Source organism: Euleptes europaea, chromosome 6 (assembly GCF_029931775.1).
Source record: "Euleptes europaea isolate rEulEur1 chromosome 6, rEulEur1.hap1, whole genome shotgun sequence".
NCBI classification, from domain to species: Eukaryota; Metazoa; Chordata; class Lepidosauria; order Squamata; family Sphaerodactylidae; genus Euleptes; species Euleptes europaea.
This window is the reverse complement of record NC_079317.1, coordinates 72,322,317-72,339,830: the sequence shown is the minus strand read 5'-3', so window position 1 is coordinate 72,339,830 and position 17,514 is coordinate 72,322,317. Positions and strand designations below refer to the sequence as shown.

At 41.9% G+C, this 17,514-nt stretch overlaps 1 protein-coding gene across 1 annotated transcript in view; it reads right to left on the bottom strand.

The window, feature by feature from the left end:
- PRMT3 (protein arginine methyltransferase 3) overlaps positions 1–17,514 on the bottom strand; it is a 91,058-nt gene that overhangs the window by 21,232 nt on the left and 52,312 nt on the right. Inside the window, exons 12-13 of the mRNA XM_056851925.1 lie at positions 13,234–13,421; positions 9,247–9,333 (exon numbers count right to left, since the gene is read on the bottom strand). Of these exons, the coding sequence (XP_056707903.1) occupies positions 9,247–9,333; positions 13,234–13,421 (275 nt within the window). The remainder of the gene's footprint in view (positions 1–9,246; positions 9,334–13,233; positions 13,422–17,514) is intronic.

Sequence of the window (17,514 nt, the reverse complement as noted above, 5' to 3'; positions counted from 1 at the left end):
AGAGAAAGAGAACTGCTATGCTCTTGTAACAGAAATACGGCTTCAATTTTAAACTGATATTTCTTAAATGGAAACAATTCAGAATCTTGAGCTTCATGAACGGTCCTCTTTTCTAAAGAAAATTTTCTTGCCTACACTTAATGTACAAAGCTACCCACCATCTCAAAACCAGAACATTCTATGCGATGTATTACTGAAACCGGCTTAGTCAGTGCTACTGTGCTTGAAATAAATAGTTCTCCCTCTCCAGTCTGCATGATTGCAATTCCCTATTACAACCTTCTCCAGCCTCTCCAGAGGGGAAATTTAAAAGGCAGAGAAATGGCAAGAGGAGCTTATTTTATTTATTTACTGAATTTCTATACTGCCCTCCCCCACCAAGCCAGGGCTCAGGGCAGAGTAGCTGCAACTGCCTGTCATATAATAAAACTGTGGCTCAGTTTGTAGAGCATCTGCTTGGCATGCACAGGTCCCAGGTTCAATCCCCGGCATCTCCAGTAAAGGGACTAGGCAAGTAGGTGATGTGAAAGACCTCTACCTGAGACCCTGGAGAGACACTGCCGGTCTGAGTAGACAATACTGACTTTGCTGAACCAAGGGTCTGATTCAGTATAAGGCAGCTTCATGTGTGTTATATCAATTAATAATACCTAAATAGAAAAGCTGGCATGGTGTAGTGGTTATAGTGTCAGACCTGGGAAACCCATGTTCAAATCCTCTCTTCCATGGAGGCTTGCTGGGTGATCTTGGGCCAGTCACACACTTGCAGGAGGGAAGAACAAGATCAATGTTATTTCAGAGTATAGTTTAGGGGATGCACTGAAGTAGCTGGACACAAAGGCCAAAATCACCTGATGATTAGGGAGAAGGAAAGGTGAAGCAAAAATAATTTTGCTTCGGTTTAAAAAGTGTAGGAATTCAGGGAAGGAGCTGGAATTGAAGAGGGAGAAAACATGATGATTCTTAGCCAAGACCAGAGGTGAATCATAGAATTGGAAGGGGCCACCAGGGTCGTCTAGTCCAACTCCCAGAAGGAGGATTAGCTTGACCTGGGCTTTCCTACTGCCAGTTCCCTCACACTTACTGCAGTTAACCCAATAGCAACTGGGCTACATAGGCAGAGGACTTCATCAACAGCCTGGCAATACAAGGAGTTTAGGATCGCATCCACAGATTCTGCTCGGAAGTGGAACAGGAGTAACAGCAAACTAGAAGGGAAAAAAAAAGTCTGATATATTATATAGGTTTGCAGGCACTTCACTGGCTGCCCATCAGTTATCGGGCTCAATTTAAGGTGTAAGTTATCACATACAAAGCCCTTCGTGGCCTTGGACCCTCATATCTGTGAGACTGCCTCTCCCCCCATGCCCCGTCATGATAGCTTCGCTCATCAGAGCAAGGTCTTCTGCAGGTGCCAAAACGCAAATGGGCAAAACTAACAACTGCCGTACAAGTGCCTTCTCCATTGTGCCCCCCACATGAAGAAATGCCCTAACTGACGAGGCTTTCTGCAAACGATGCAAAATTGAATTATTTAAGAGGGCTTTCCCACACAGGCAATACTGTACAAAATATTTCACAAAGCTACTTGGATAAACTAGTAGGGACTGTGGTCTACACTACTGTGTGTAATTTGCTGAAACTAGGATCCTACCATGTAATTTTTGTATCATTTAACGTGTCATATTAAAACTTATGCTTTGCTTCAGTTCTGTTTTTAGGCTTCTGGTTGGTTCTAGAACCCCAATTCCTATTGTATTGTTCACTGAATTTACCATCCTGTTGATTGTATTGACTCGTTCTGTGCAATCCACCTTGTGTCCAAGTGAGAAAGGCAGACTATAAATAACATAAATAAATAAATACAAATACAACTGGTTCATATGAAAAAGTGTGGTTTAAACAAACCATACCTTATTGTGACATCTGAATGTCACCCCAAAAGCTAACCACGTCTAACAAGCCACTACCATCAAGTCTTTACATGACTCTGGAACACAGATACAGCAGTTTCAAAACTGCTTTATATTTGGCTAAATGCAACACACTGCATATTTAAAGTATTTATATATGACCTCGTATTCATACAGAGCTCCTAGCTAATACTACAACATTTTAAAAAGAACTTATAGAAGTCAACCTTCTCCTACACATGGAGTAGAATTTGAAGCAGGACCTCAGCTGAAAAAATATGCTCTGTGCCACTGCCAACAACAGGATATCTTGGGGAGGGACTGTGGCTGAGTAGCAGATCATCTGGCATGCAGAAGGTGCCAGGTTCAACCCCTGCCATCTCCCATTACAAGGATCAAGTAGCAGGTGATGTGACCCTGGAGAGTCACTGCAGGTCAGACACAATACTGAACCCGATAGATCGATGGCCTGACTCAGTATAGAGCAGCTGCATACATTGCAGTTTCAGGATCAAGCAGAGTTCAAGAGCCCTCTCGAGCTGCAAGACTGCTCATTCAAGAGCCCTGGCCACACCAGTTTTATGTCCTATGTCCCTGTGCTTAGACAGCACTCAGCCCACAATTAACTAGCTCAGCTGTCTCTTCCAATCAGAACTCTGTGATGCACTCCAGGTTGCCCATCCAGCATTAAATCTTGGATGGTGGCTGTTATCCGACATTAAATAAAATCAGTTTCAGGGATGATGGGAAGTTGAATTGACATGGAGCATTCTAAAGGGTGGATGGAGGTCCAGAAGAAATGACGGGAATGATCCAACCTTGCTTCTACTCAACTGGCTTGTTCAACATCCAGTGCCAGATCTCCCCCCCCCCTCTTACAGCACTAATTATGCACTACAGCTTCCCCATAAGCCCTGCCCCCTTGACATTCTGCCAACACCTAGAGATGGTTTCCATCAAGGGATCTGTTTTGATTCTACTGCAAATTTAATACACCAGTTCTTCTCCTCCTCCTCCTCTGCCCTACACATGCCCAGACAGTCCAATAGCTTAGCTGACAGCTTGGCAGTTGAGTACATCTAGGATTGGCATTGTGGTAGTGCACAAATACCCAGTTTCTTTAAATGAAACAAAGTCCTCAGGGGCAGATGAATTGCATCCAAGGGTACTCAAAGAACTTGCAGTTGTCATTTCTGAGCCTCTGTCCATTATTTTTGAGAATTTTTGGAAAAAACGTGAGGTGCCAGAAGACTGGAGGCGGGCAAATGTTGTCCCCATCTTCAAGAAGGGGGAAAAGGAGGATCCGGGTAACTACCGACCTATCAGCTTGACTTCTATACCAGGAATAGTTTTTGAACAAATCATCAAACAGTCAGTCCCTGAGCATTTAGAATGGATGGATCTGATTACTAAGAGCCAGCATGGGTTTCTCAAGAACAAGGTACGTCAGACTAATCTTATCTCCTTTTATGAGAAAGTTATTACCTTGCTGGATCAGGGAAATGCTGTAGACATAGTTTATCTTGATTTCAGTAAGGCTTTTGATAAAGTTCCACATAATATTCTTGTTGAAAATTGAGAAAATGTGGTTTAGATCCTATTACTATTAGGTGGATCTGTAACTGGTTGATAGATTGTATCCAAAGAGTGCTTGTTAATGGTTCCTCATCCACTTGGAGAGAAGTGACTAGTGGAGTGCCTCAGGGATCTGTCCTGGGCCATGTGTTGTTCAACATCTTTATAAATGATTTGGATGAAGGAATAGAGGGGATGCTTATTAAATTTGCAGATGATACTAAATTGGGAGGGTAGCAAATACGGTAGACGACAGAGCCAGGTTACAGGATGATCTTGACAGGTTGGAGAATTGGGCTAAAACTAATAAAATGCACTTCAACAAAGATAAATGTAAAGTTCTGAATTTAGGTAGGAAAAATCAAATGCATAATTATAGGATGAGGGAGACTTGTCTTAGCAGTAGCGTGTGCGAAAAGGATCTTGGGGTCTTAGCAGACCAAACACTGAACATGAGTCAGCAGTGTGATGCGGTAGCTAAAAAGGCAAGTGCGATCTTGGGCTACATCAATATAAGTATAGTGTCCAGATCATGTGAAAAAAAACACTTTTCTGGATTCTTCCCAGCTCTGGACTTCAAGTGTTTAAGTAATCCTAGAAGAGAAGCCGTTTGCATGATATCTAACCTACTGTAATTGCCTCCCTTTTTAAAAGAAAGAAATGAAAAAGTTTTTTATTCTTAACAGAAGTGAAAACAGAACATTTCCTTTTATAGAAAGCTGATCAAAAGCTATGGTTATTTTTAAAACTACTCTGTATTACCATTTAAAAAATCAATATAACCTCATTCTGACCTTCTCCTATATTATCTTATTATCTATTGTATCTATATTATTTCTCTACTATGATTTTTTTTTACTCATAATGCAGCTGCAAATTCTGCTAGCATGAACACAGCTAGAGCAACTGTAGGACTATATAGAAAGGTATGCTTATTTCGTCTGGACCTGTTTTTTTTTTTTTTTAAATCAAGATTCAAATGGATTAACTCCTCTAAAGAGAAAGGGTGGAAACAATTATACTAGTGAGCTAGAATGCCTCAGTTCTGTACTGAAAAAAGGAATTCAGTGTGGTAGACTATTCCAGGATCAGACTATGTATCCTACAATACATTTTGAGTTAAATGAGTTCATGTGTAACATATTTCACAGAAGCCCGAGTTCCTCCTGTGAAAGTGTCATTCTGGCTGACCCTTCTAAGAGCATGACCAAGTTACACGCTGCTTATAACATTAGGATTGGCAGTGTGCAGTTTACCATGGGATGCTTACATTTTGCACAGTTAAAGAGTAAGCAAAAATTAAACATGGTTCCCTGCATCTCAGCCAGCCAAGCAAGGCACAGCTTCCTTTTCAGCCCCAGCATCAATAGTTAGCATCAACGATGGAAAGCAGCTGATTTACCACATAGAATGATTAAAATACAAAATGTATTTAAAGAAAAAAAACTAAACCTGCTTAAACAAGTAAAAGAGCTGAGCTTCTAACCAAGGGGCGAAAACGCACGGTCGCTTTAGCCTCCTTTATTCCCTGTTTCAGCCAGGATTCAGACAGGATTGAACGCACATTCGGCAAAAACGCATGTGTTTGATCCTGGCTAAATCCTGGCTGAAACAGGGAATAAAGGAGGCTATACAGACCATACGTTTTCGGCCAAGGTGGGGAAAAGCCACTCTAGGTTTCAAAAGCAAAAACTGAGAAGATTTTTGAGCATTAAATAAGCATTTCTTGCAGCAGCTGAAGCCAAGCCAAAATCTAGATATAGAATATGAGGGGAGGAGGGCATTGTGTCCAGCCGCAGACCTTTAAACCATCTCCAAAATCCTAAATACAAATAATGGACTTTATTGTTCATTTGCTGCAAGGTTAGGCAGCCTGAAGTGATGGATGGACTGTCAGCCTCTACCTAAACCACCACACTCCATCATAAAAGAAGTGGAAATCCTGGTCGTAAAATGTCAATAATCCTACATGATGAAATAGGTAATACTTAACAAAGTTTTGCTGTTGTCTTTGGGAGCAACAAAGAAACAAAAACAAAACCCAAACTAAAACTGATAGCTTCCAAACCAACATTTCACCTACATAGCTTAATCTGTGACTGCAGAATACAAAGATATATACAAAGCAACAACATACCCTTTCGGCTACAGAATGAAAGTGAAACCCATACACCAAGTTTATACAAACTATACAATGTACTACGCAAAACACTAAATGTATGTAAACTGTTTTGCTGACGGACCAGGTTTAAAGAAGTAGGATTCATGGATAGCAAAGGGGACTCAGATGGCAACCACCAGAAAAAGCAAAAGGAGAATGCGTATCCCCCACACCTGTGAGGGACCAAAGGAGCTAAGGTGTGAGATATGGGAGGTTACCGCACTTGTATTCCCAGCAATGTATTAAGAGTTTGAAAACGTTATAAAAAACACTGTTCGCACTTTGTTTGGCCCCTTTAGCTGTGAAGACGTCTTCCAACCATTTATAAGCTGTGGTATCCAAAAACCCTTTTAAAGCGATGTTTTTTATAACATTTTCAAACTCTTAATACATCGCTGGGAATACAAAGTGCAGTAACCCCCGTAGTTAGAATACCAAAGCCTTTAACAAAAGGATAGAAACATGAAATAGATTTTTTTAAAAGGAGAAATTTAATGGGATGATCACCATGAGTACCAGCAACTATAGTACCAGCAAGACTTAATCTTAAAGCTTGCCGAGTGGCCTCTACTTGAAAACTGAACTTTGTTTACCCAGACCACAGATTCTCAGAGTGAGGTATGTGATCATTATATTTTCAGGCAGGCTTCTGGTACTGCTGCAAGAGGCAACACTGAAAAAGCAACTGACAAAGGCCAGAGTACATTCAGGTTGCAGGGGCAGAGACAACTACAGAGAGTAGATTACAGATTTTTCAAGAAAGCAAAGATCAGTAATAACTTCAGTTGTCCTGATACTTTTTGAGGGACAAACTCTGATGATCACAGAATGTTCAAAAAGTTATTGCCTTGCTGACAGTTTCTTGTATTCCTCCTCCCACCTTCTGAAAGAGAATCAGCTATCACCAACTTGATCCTAACCAGTAGGGCAACGAGGCGATAGCAGCAGGAACTTTGGGGGAAGTGACCAATGAAGACTGTTTTATGCACATCTATGCTTTTTATGCTCTAGCTTGCTTGTTAGTTATAATTTTATACTTTTAAATGATTTTATTGTATTGGTTTATTCTGTGAGCTGCCTCAAGCAGATCTTTGAAGCGCTACCATATAATTTTTCTCAATAATGCTGGAATTCTTAATCTTATGCAAAGTTAAAAGGTAACAAACAAAAACCTTGATTTTTTAATAAACAGGGACATGTTAGGCAGGTATTTCATGGACAGATAATCTATCAAGTAAAAAAAAAAAGTTCAAGATGGGTGGGACTGTCTGGAAAAAAGGAGTTAAACTAACAATCTCAAAGAATACCAGTGCCAAAAAAGGGAGATATATTTTTAAAAAGACACAGTGAAGGTGCAAAAGAAGCCACATGTCAAGCTGTAACTCAGAAAGGACATGTGTAAGACATGCAAGGAGAGGCAGGTCACTAGAGATGTCTACAGACAAATAGCCCACAGATGCAGGGATGGTGTCAGGAAAGTTAAATTCAACACGAACAGAGGCTGGCAAGGGATGCTAAGAACAAAAACTTTCCCTCCCACTTTAAATACAGAGGAAAAGGAAAGAAACAATAGGCCTGATATATAGTGGAACAATAATGGATGATAGGGAGAAGGTGAAACTTCTGAACTCCTGTCTTCTCCCAAAACAGAAACTATGTGCAACTTGACAAAAGTAAAGGGGCAGGATTATCCTCTTATGAATTAAAAACTGATTAAACTGGAAGGAGAGAACAAGAATAAATGGACTGTTCCCACAATGGAGAAAAGTGAGCACTGGGTCCCACAAGGATTGTTATTTAACTTGTTCATAAATTATCTGGAACTGAGGGTAAGCAGAGGGCACATCTGCAAAATTATTCAGGATGGTAAAAACCGAGAGAAATCCAGGATGTTCTCCACTAGGTAATAATGACTAGGTAGCAATGAGGCAAATGAAGTTCGATGTAGGAAAGTGTAATGTGATGCAGACCAGAACAAAAAAATCCCAAATTCAAGTATATGCTAATGGAGTCTGAACTTGCCATGGCTGAGAAGGAAAGAAAGCTTGGGGTTGTAGTGGATAGTTCAATGCAAATGTCATCCCACTGTGCCACAGCAGTGAAAAAGGCAAGCTCTGGGCTGGGAATTATTAGAAAAAGTTTTGAAAACAAAATGACCAATATTATAATGCCCTTGTATAGATCTATGGTGTGTCGTCATCTGGAGTACTGCGTGCAGTTCTGGTCACTGCATCTTACAAAGGACATTGTTGAGTTGGAAAAAATATAGACAGCAGTGACCATGATGATTAAGGTATTGAAACACCTTTCCTATGAGGACAGGTTGAAGAGTCTGGGACTTTTCAGTTTAGAAAAGAGATTGTCTACAGGGACATGACAGAGGTTTATAAAATCATGCATGGGGTAGAGAGAGTGAATAGATTAAATCTGGCACAGTAGTTAAAAGCGGCAGGCTCTAATCTGGAAAACCAGGATTGATTCCCCACTCTTCCACATGAGCAGCAGACTCTAATCTGGTGAACCAGGCTTGTTTCCCCACTCCTACACTTGAAACCTGCTGGGTCACCTTGGGCTAGTCACAGTTCTCTGAGAACTCTCTCAGCCCCACCTACCTCACAAGGTGTCTGTTAGGGGAAGGGAAGGTGATTGTAAACTGTTTTGAGACTCCTTAATGGTAGAGAAAAGCAGGTATAAAAACCAACTCTTCCTCCTCCTCTCTTAGAATACTAGAACTCAAGAACATCCAATGAAGTTGATGGGCAGTAGATAAAAAATACTTCTTCACTTAACAAGTGATTAAAATGTGAGATTAGCTGCCAGAAGTTGTAATTATGGCCCCAGGCATAGACTTTAAAAAAAGGATTAGACAGATATATGGAGGATATGTCTATCAGTGACTACTAAAGGAAACATTCACATTCAGAGGCAGTAAACCTCTGAATACCAGTGGCAGGAGGCAACATCAGGGGAAGTCCTTGGTCTTGACCTATAGTCGGCCCCCCAGAGTAACTGGTTGGCCACTGTGTGAAGCAGGATACTGAACTAAATGGACCACTGGACTGATCCAGTAGGATTCACCTTATGTTCCTGAGCTAATGACATTTTTAGGCTGCATTAAAGATATGGCATTAAAGAAATATACCGTCTAATTGGTACTTCTGTTTTTATGCACATTCAAGAATCATATTAGGTGCCAGAAAGTCATGGCTGTCTTCTTCTGTTGGGGGCTACTGACAGATTTTAGAACTAACTGCTTAGTTAGTTCTAAAGGAGGAGTTAGAAGGAGGTGGTAAGCTCTCCTTCCCTGGAGGTTTTTAAGAAGAGGTTAGATGGCCATCTGTCAGCAATGCTGATTCTGTGACCTTAGGCAGATGATGAGAGGGAGGGCATCTTGGCCATCTTCTGGTCACTAGGTGTGAGGGGGAGGTGGTTGTGAATTTCCTGCATAGTGCAGGGGGTTGGACTTGATGACCCTGGTGGTCCCTTCAATTCTATGATTCCTGCATCTAGATAGAGGTAATGGTACATATCCTTACTCATCTTTCTGACATAGCAGCAAGGTAATGCAATCTAAAATATTCAAACAGAAATCTTTACCGTACAAAGTGAAGTCTTCATAACTGTCAAGGTGAATTCGGATGTAAATTCCAGTTCTGCAACCGATACAACATGGCAGTCTATCCACTACAAGAAAGAGCACATTTGAAGTGAATTTCAAATACAAAAATGGATACAAACATGAAACAGAATTTAGAGAAAGACTGATTTAATGACTGCTACATTGCAGACTTTACTTAAACATTTTACTTCAGGAGCCAATGCTCCTGAAAGTGTCAGGATACAAAGAATGAGCAACTAGCAATCCCTAGGATAAAGGTGGCATCTTCAAGGATGACAGCTCATGGGCAAAAGGAGTATGGAGGCAGGGATAGTAAAAATAAAGGAGCATGATAGAAGAGACACCTGATCTCAGGAGAACATTTATCATTGTATGAAGCAGCTTCAAGATATATCACACAATTAAGCCAGTGTTCTGCAAACTGCAGGTCGGAACCCACAAGTGGGTCACTCTTGCAGGTGAGTTGTAAGTCCAAAAGGAACATGATAAGCTAACAGATGAGGCTCTAGGTCTACCTCCTTGCAATGGCAATAAAAAAGAGACAGAGGATCTGTCACACATCTATTTCATCTGATTCTTTGCCCCTTGGACAAACATTCTCTCAGAAAGGGACAGAGAGGCTCAGCCTACTAGCTGCTAAGCACAAGTAAATATTTCTGGTACAGGTTCTCTGATTAAGCTGACTTCAGTTTTCTAACCATTCTAGCCCTGGAGACATGGGAAGTGATAGGTACAATAGCATGGACCCACACAGCTGGCATTGCTTAGTTGCTCCTGGCTGCTGGCGATGTGGGATGCATAGTGAGGACATAGCCTACATCTCCTAGACCCATGCAGCCAAAGGTCTCCTAGACCCATGCAGCCAAAGCGGAAATGGTCCCAGTTGTCTAAAGTGGCACTGGTCCTAGTTGTAGTGCTGATCATATTCTCTCAGCCCAACCTACTTCACAGGATTGAAATGGAGAAGGAAGAACATTGTACCCGGCACCAAACACTTTTGGCGGAAAGGATAAACATGTGATAAAACTGTCAGTCCTGGCCAGGTATTACTCAAGACAACTATCTGCCCTCCATTCTCTCTTTCAGTTGTGAGCAAATGAAATGTTCTACCTTGTCTTTGTATCTCACTGAGTGGCAATACACTCTGCCCCTTGTTTCTTTACCCTTCCTGCAGAAACCTGCTCTGTCAACCACAATAGTGGGAGCTTCATACATTACATTTTGGGTGCGCACCTTATATTTTTAAGTGTATGCTTAAATATATAACATGTGGATGCATTCACACATTTGTAAATGAGAGCAATAGACAACACACTCATCAGGAAGATGTGATTTGCTATGGCTACTGCTGAGCATTTGTTTTGTTTTGTTTTGCTGTTAAGTCGCAGCCCACTTATGGTTTTCTAGGCAAGAGACGTTCAGAGGTGGTTTGCCATTGCCTGCCTCTGTGTATCAATCCTGGTATTCCTTGGTCTCCCATCCAAATACTGACCAGGGCTGACCCTGCTTAGCTTCCAAGGTGTGGTGAGATTGGCATACCCTGGACTATCCAGGTCAGGGCACAGCAGACTGCACATGGCAGTTCTTAAACTCTCACAATTGTAAGCGACTAAGTGCCACAATCATACTATTAACTTTAGAAAGTATGCAACATATCTATGCATGTTTCTACTGTAACCCCATTTTTTATTTACATAAAAGCCACTGGCAACATACACAGTAATTATAGTGATAAACTGAACATGAGTTAATGTGATGCTGTGACATACAGGCCCAACAATTAAAGCTGTATTTACCAGTGCCCAAGGATATGGCACCACCAGGCTCAGCACGGGCAAGCTGTCCTCTGGATCTGTCTGGTTTAGAGCAACTCATTTGTTAAATGTTAATAAGTTCGAAGGAAGGGAGCTATGATGTGTCTAGAACACAAACGCACACAATGAGGTGACTAGGTTTGTTAGCTTAGGCAAAAGAAAGGTGGGTGGGAAAGCAAAATGTGTTGAGTTTATAATAAGAGAGTTTATAATGATAAGGAATACCCCACCTAACAGGATATGAAACAATTATTTCACTGATACAGGAAAGCAGAACTCCATTAAAGACTGGAAGTGTAAGAATAGCTTAAGACCTGAGAAAGCTGCCCATTTGGGAATCTTCCTGGAACATTCCCAAGAAAAGGTTGTACAGACATCTGTTGGGCATATTTTAGGTATTTCAGTACCCTACCTAAAAGACTAGATTATCCACTTTGCTATCGCCAATAAAACAACGATGCGACTGTAAACTGAATGTATACCAATGATCAGAAACCGCTAATTTCCTTTATTTCCTCCTTTATGCTCACGGACCACAGGTAATGAGCAAAACAAATTCAATAAGCTCGGTAATACAGAGATAACCAAACATACAGAAATACAAAATCCAGAATATACAGTTAGAAGGAAGTATCATTAAAAGCCATAGATAAAATTTTTGCCTTGGTGAGGGTTACAGTTGGATCAGTATCAGCCAATAACTTTGCTACTATCTATCAGAAACCGCTCCAACTGTGGATATGAAACTTCTTTGAAAATACACAGCTCAATCTCATTTACAAACTGTCAGATTTTCTTAAAGTTGCATGCAGCATGACACAGACATTACTCACATTAATGAACATCAGATTCAGAAGTAAACATATACTCTTAAGTCACAATATGATTAACTAGGTACATTTTTAGAATTTCCTAGATATTTTAAAATGATCCATTTTACATAGCAGTTATTGATTTTGGATGTTTACTTATAATGACGTTCTTGGTCAACTCATTAATTTTACCGCAAGATGCATAGGAAAAAGAAATATGTTCAATATTTAAACATTCGTCAGAAGCTTTATCTACCAATACCACACAAGCATCTTCTCTCAAAGATTGCTGTGTGCCAGTGGGTTACAAAGCAACTACAGTATATCACAATAGCTATAACCCTAACAGACATGCTTCTCATTTGTTTCAAAGCCATGGGTGATGTTGGCTTTTTATGTTTCCAGAGATACAAGGTTTGGGCTTTACAATACTTGGAGGAATTGTTGAACAAAATACTGCAACTACCATTTTAATTTGTTAAAAAGTACTCTTCTCTTACAAGACTGAAACGCAGCCTATCTTTATCCACATAAAAGAGTACTACATGGATTCAAGCTTCACCTCAGAAATGGAATGATAACCTCTCTCACTGAATGCATATATCTTCACACTGCAAATTACTATATAAATAGGTGTCCTGACTCTACTTCCACCCTGACCTACCCCCCCCCCCAAGAAAGGGAAAAAAAAGAGACAAAACAAAGAGAAAAAAATTAATATAAGCCTTCCTGAGATGCACACACAGGCTTGGATCCACCAGAGATTTCCAAGGATGGAAGGGATTTCTATCTGTGGAATGGGACTTCCCCTCTACACTGAGGTCCAAAATGCCCTCCAAAATGCTCCTCCTGGAGGAAAGGGGACCCTTGGGACAGCTAGGAAGTCAAAGTGGTCTGCGGCAGGAGGGGGCGCACAGGCAAAAATCATCACTCCCCTTCTGTTTGTAGAAATCCTTCTACTTGGGGCAGAGATGAGAGTAAGAAACTGAAAAACAAACTGACACTGAAAGATCCATAGATTCCTGGGTTATGAAATGTGCCCTAGATTGACACAACAGATATGGAGCAGGCGTGGAAAGGCAGCCATTATGACTCCCTATTCTTCTGCTGCTTCTGTGATTTTGTTGTTGTTGTTGGGGGAAGAAGAGGGAGAGAAAAACATTTATGGAAATGCTGTAACATGCAGACAGTTGATAGGTCCAAGTTCAAAAACATTAAAGACCCAGCAATGTCATTATAGATTCAAACACAGGGTGCTTAGTATTTAACCTTTCAACAGTTAAGTTTTCACAGGCTTGTAAATGGAACAACCAATGATGAATTTCTTTCAAAACATTACCTTGATGACACAACCTTCAGACAGAAGGGTACTTGAATCCAACACATCCACAACAGCTTCAGGAACTACCGCCTTCTTCATACAGGACATGTTGAAGCCATACACATCATCCCAGAAAGCTAGCCTGTCTGCATGTTTATTGAGGTCACCTATAGCCACCAGGCTTATGGAACAGATGTCAGGATATACTGCAAAAACAGAAGAACAATGATGTCTGTAGGACGGAACATACCGTTGAAGAGAAGCCAAATGCTGACGCAGGTAACTCATGAGTCAATAACTGGTTCTACAAAGAAAACTACAAGCAGGATAACACATCGGAAAAGTGATGATCCCCAACAGACGCTGAGGCCAGTTAGCTGACTTCTACAGACATGTCAGTTGTCACATACTAGCATGTGGTGTTATGGTAATTTGTAACTACTCCAAAACATATAAGAGAACTTTATCTTTGCCAATTCTTGTGAGGGCAAACAAGACTGAATTATGAAGAGCTCTTATTTCCTGCCATTCTAGACTTGCTCCTGGATCACCAGCAATGCTCCTGAGTGAGGGAAGATAAACTTTCCAAATCATGCATGTCTTTCTAGAAGCAGTGTGCTATGAAGTAACCAGCACTTCAGATAAAAATCTGTGAAGCAGCAACAAACTGCTGCTGAGGGTTAGCCGAGGAGAATAATTGTGTGATGACTGACTCAGATTATAAGCCTCCTAATAATGAAAAATGCTTAAACCATGCCAAACGCAGGGGGATACCGACACTAACAGATGCACACCACCTGTTTACCATATCCATATTTTTGATAGGCCTCATTTATTTAGCCATCATGTTAACAGAAGAGGTGCTGTTTTGTGCATGAAAGCCTGAATTAGAACAGGTTTCATTAATCTTCCATTCCATTGTTCTCTGGATAGTCAGCCTTTAAAACCAGATAGGAAACTGAAAGTTAGTTTCCAAAGACAAGCAACTGGATGTGATGAGCTTACTGGATCGAGGGAGTGGCGTCAATGTTGTTTACCTGGATTTCAGTAAAGCTTTTGACAGGGTTCCCCATGATGTTCTGATGGGTAAACTGGAGGACTGCAGAGCAGACTCTAGGACAGTTGGTGTATAGGGAACTGGCTGGAGAACCACACCCAAAGAGCGGTTGTCAATGGCATTTCATCTGATTGGAGCGAGGTGTCCAGTGGGGTGCCACAGGGCTTGGTTCTGGGCCCAGTACTTTTCAATATTTTTATAAATTATCTGGATGAGGATATGGAGGGACTACTCATTAAATTTGCAGATGACACCAGATTAGGAAGAGCAGTGAACACACCAAAAGATAGAATTCAACGAGATCTGAACACACTGGAAAAGAGGGTGGATGTGAACAAGATGCAATTCAACAAGGATAAATGCAGAGTTCTACATCTGGGTAACAAAAATGAGAAACATGCATACTGGATGGATGATACACTTCTGGGTAGCAGTGTGTGTGTTCCACTGTCCATCGCATTGGTCAGGCCACACCTGGAGTTCTGTGTGCAGTTCTAGAGGCCTCACTTTAAAAAGGATGTGGACAGAATGGACCAGGTGCAGAGGAGAGTAGCAAGTATGATCAGGGGCCTGGAGACCAATCCCTATGAGAAAAGGCTGAGGGACTTGGGAATGTTCAGTCTGGAGAAGAAGAGGTTGAGGGGGGGCATGATTGCCCTCTTTAAGTACTTGAAGGGCTGCCACATAGAGGTGGGTAAGGGAGCTGTTTCTGTTGGCAGCAGAGGATAGGGCTCACACTAATAGGTTTAAGTTACAGGCGCAAAAGTACCAGCTGGATATTAGGATTTTATTTTAACAGTAAGAGCTGTTCAGCAATGGAATTGGCTGCCTAGGGAGGTGATGAGCTCTCCCTCACTGGCAGTCTTTAAGCAGTGGCTGGATGATGCTCTAGGCTGATCCTGCATTGAGCAGGGGGTTGGACAAGATGGCCTGTATGGCCCCTTCCAACTCTACGATTCTGTGTGCACCTGCCCCAATATTTCATTGGCACAGACATATTACAAAACCATAGTTTATTTTAACAACGGTGGATTGTGAATCCAGAATTTAATTCACAAATGACATTTAGTGCTAGCTTGCCCTGAAGGAATGTTGGTTTCACAAGTTTCTCACTCTCCCAGTTGCTATCCCAGGCAACGCTGCTGCTCCCCATTGAGGGAAAGCTTGAGATGGCAGCTTATTTTCTATTGGCTGCCAATTAAACTGAACCATAAACACGAACAGGCCCAACTTCCAGTGGTTCCACGGAACACCCCTTCCCCCCACCTCCCCAAGTTTTATCCCACTCTTGGCAATCTTATTCCACATTCCGTGCTGGAGCTGGCCTTCCACCTCAGCAGCAATATGGAAAGCAATATGCTTCATGGGCAGCAGGAAGCAAGCACACGGGTGCTGTTGGCACCTGCCCTGCACTCTGACAGCGGCAAGACAGGTCTGAGAAGCAAGGTGCTTCCCAGGCCTGGCTGGCGGTGGCACAGGTGATGGGGAAGAGAGGTACCCTTTCAAACCCCGTGCACATGCCACTCCAAGCCCTGGCACAAGTGGCAGGTACGGAAACGGAAGGCGTTTCACCACTTCAAGCGCCCTCCTCTGATGCCGGCCACCCTGCGGCTGGGGTCTTCTGCAGATGGAGCACCTTGAAGTCTACCTGGGAAGGGCTGATGCAGGTGCGGGAGGGGATGGGTACACCTCCCAGACCCGCTCTACCACTAAGTGTGAAAGCCAGCCTTCTACATTAGCGGTAACAAGGCAGCCCTGGAGATGGGGTGCCCATGCTTGAGACAGAAACCAACCCACATTTCAGACCTGCTTCTTGCAACTTTGCTTTGGGAAGTGAAGCAAAAAGGCTCTTTTCATTCATAGAACATGCCAATATGCCTGTACCTTTAAGGGTGCTCATACTGAGCTTTGGATTTCCCAACACTCCCCGTACAAGCACTAGTTTTTTGTTTATATTCATCTTTGGTTATAAGGCCCTCCTTCCACTCCCTAATAAGCCTTTTTTATTTCTCAAATCTTTAAAAAGCTGTTTATGGAGCCACCCTGGCCTCTTTAGGCTCCTCCCATTTTTCCTTCTCATAGGAATGGTTTGTAACTGCTCCTCCAATATTTCATTTTTAGGAAACTCCCACCCTTCTTGAACTCCCTTCTTAAGTATTTCTGACCATGGGATTCTACACAGCATAGGTTTAAGCATAAGGAAGAGAATATGGAGACTGCCAGGAGGATAGAAAGAGGCTACAGTGTAGGGAAGGGATACAGGTGAAAGTGAAGTAGTTCCCACAACTCTTTGTGGGTTCCCAATTTCTGATATACTGTTTCCAATTCTTCCTCTGTAAATTCAAAGTACTTGCTATACAATTATTCAAAAATTCCCATACTTTCAATGGCATCTTACTCTCAGCTGAACAGGATAGTAGTTAGCCTTATTTTATATAAGTGATATAGACACTTTACTTTTAAAGTCAGCTACCAAGCAGAATGGGTTTCTTTCTTATTTCCAACTGCAGTGTATTAAACTTTATATTAAGAATTGAAATTGTGGGAAATAACCAGTCTTAAAATGCTGTAGTAAGTAAAAGGTAAAGGTAAAGGTCCCCTGTGCAAGCACCGGGTCATTCCTGACCCATGGGGTGACGTCACATCCCGACGTTTTCTAGGCAGACTTTGTTTGTGGGGTGGTTTGCCAGTGCCTTCCCCAGTCATCTTCCCTTTACCCCCAGCAAGCTGGGTACTCATTTCACCGACCTCGGAAGGATGGAAGGCTGAGTCAACCTTGAGCCGGCTAACTGAAACCAACTTCCGTTGGGATCGAACTCAGGTCTTGAGCAGAGCTTTTGACTGCAGTACTGCAGCTTAACACTCTGCGCCACGGGGCTCCTGTAGTAGCATGATACATTCCACTCAGCTGTGCTAATTTTAGAACTACTCACCCAATCTTTGATCCTGCATTTAGGTTTCTGTATGCAGAAAAAGTTTATCAAATCCCCAGAAGTCAGCTACAAGGAGGTAACAGACTCTGTTCTCAGCATTCAGTATAACTTTCACAGCATCGCAAACAGGCTCTACCACAGCCTTCAGAATGAATTCTCTACCACCACAGTTGTCCCCTTTCCCCACCTTATCTTGCACTTGATAGCTAACGCAACCTCAGCAGTGCATATACAACTCTCTGCTGAACTTGTGGTTTTCTGAATAGGGTTGCCGTTTGTATGCTTGTTGAAGTATTACATTGTGCAATC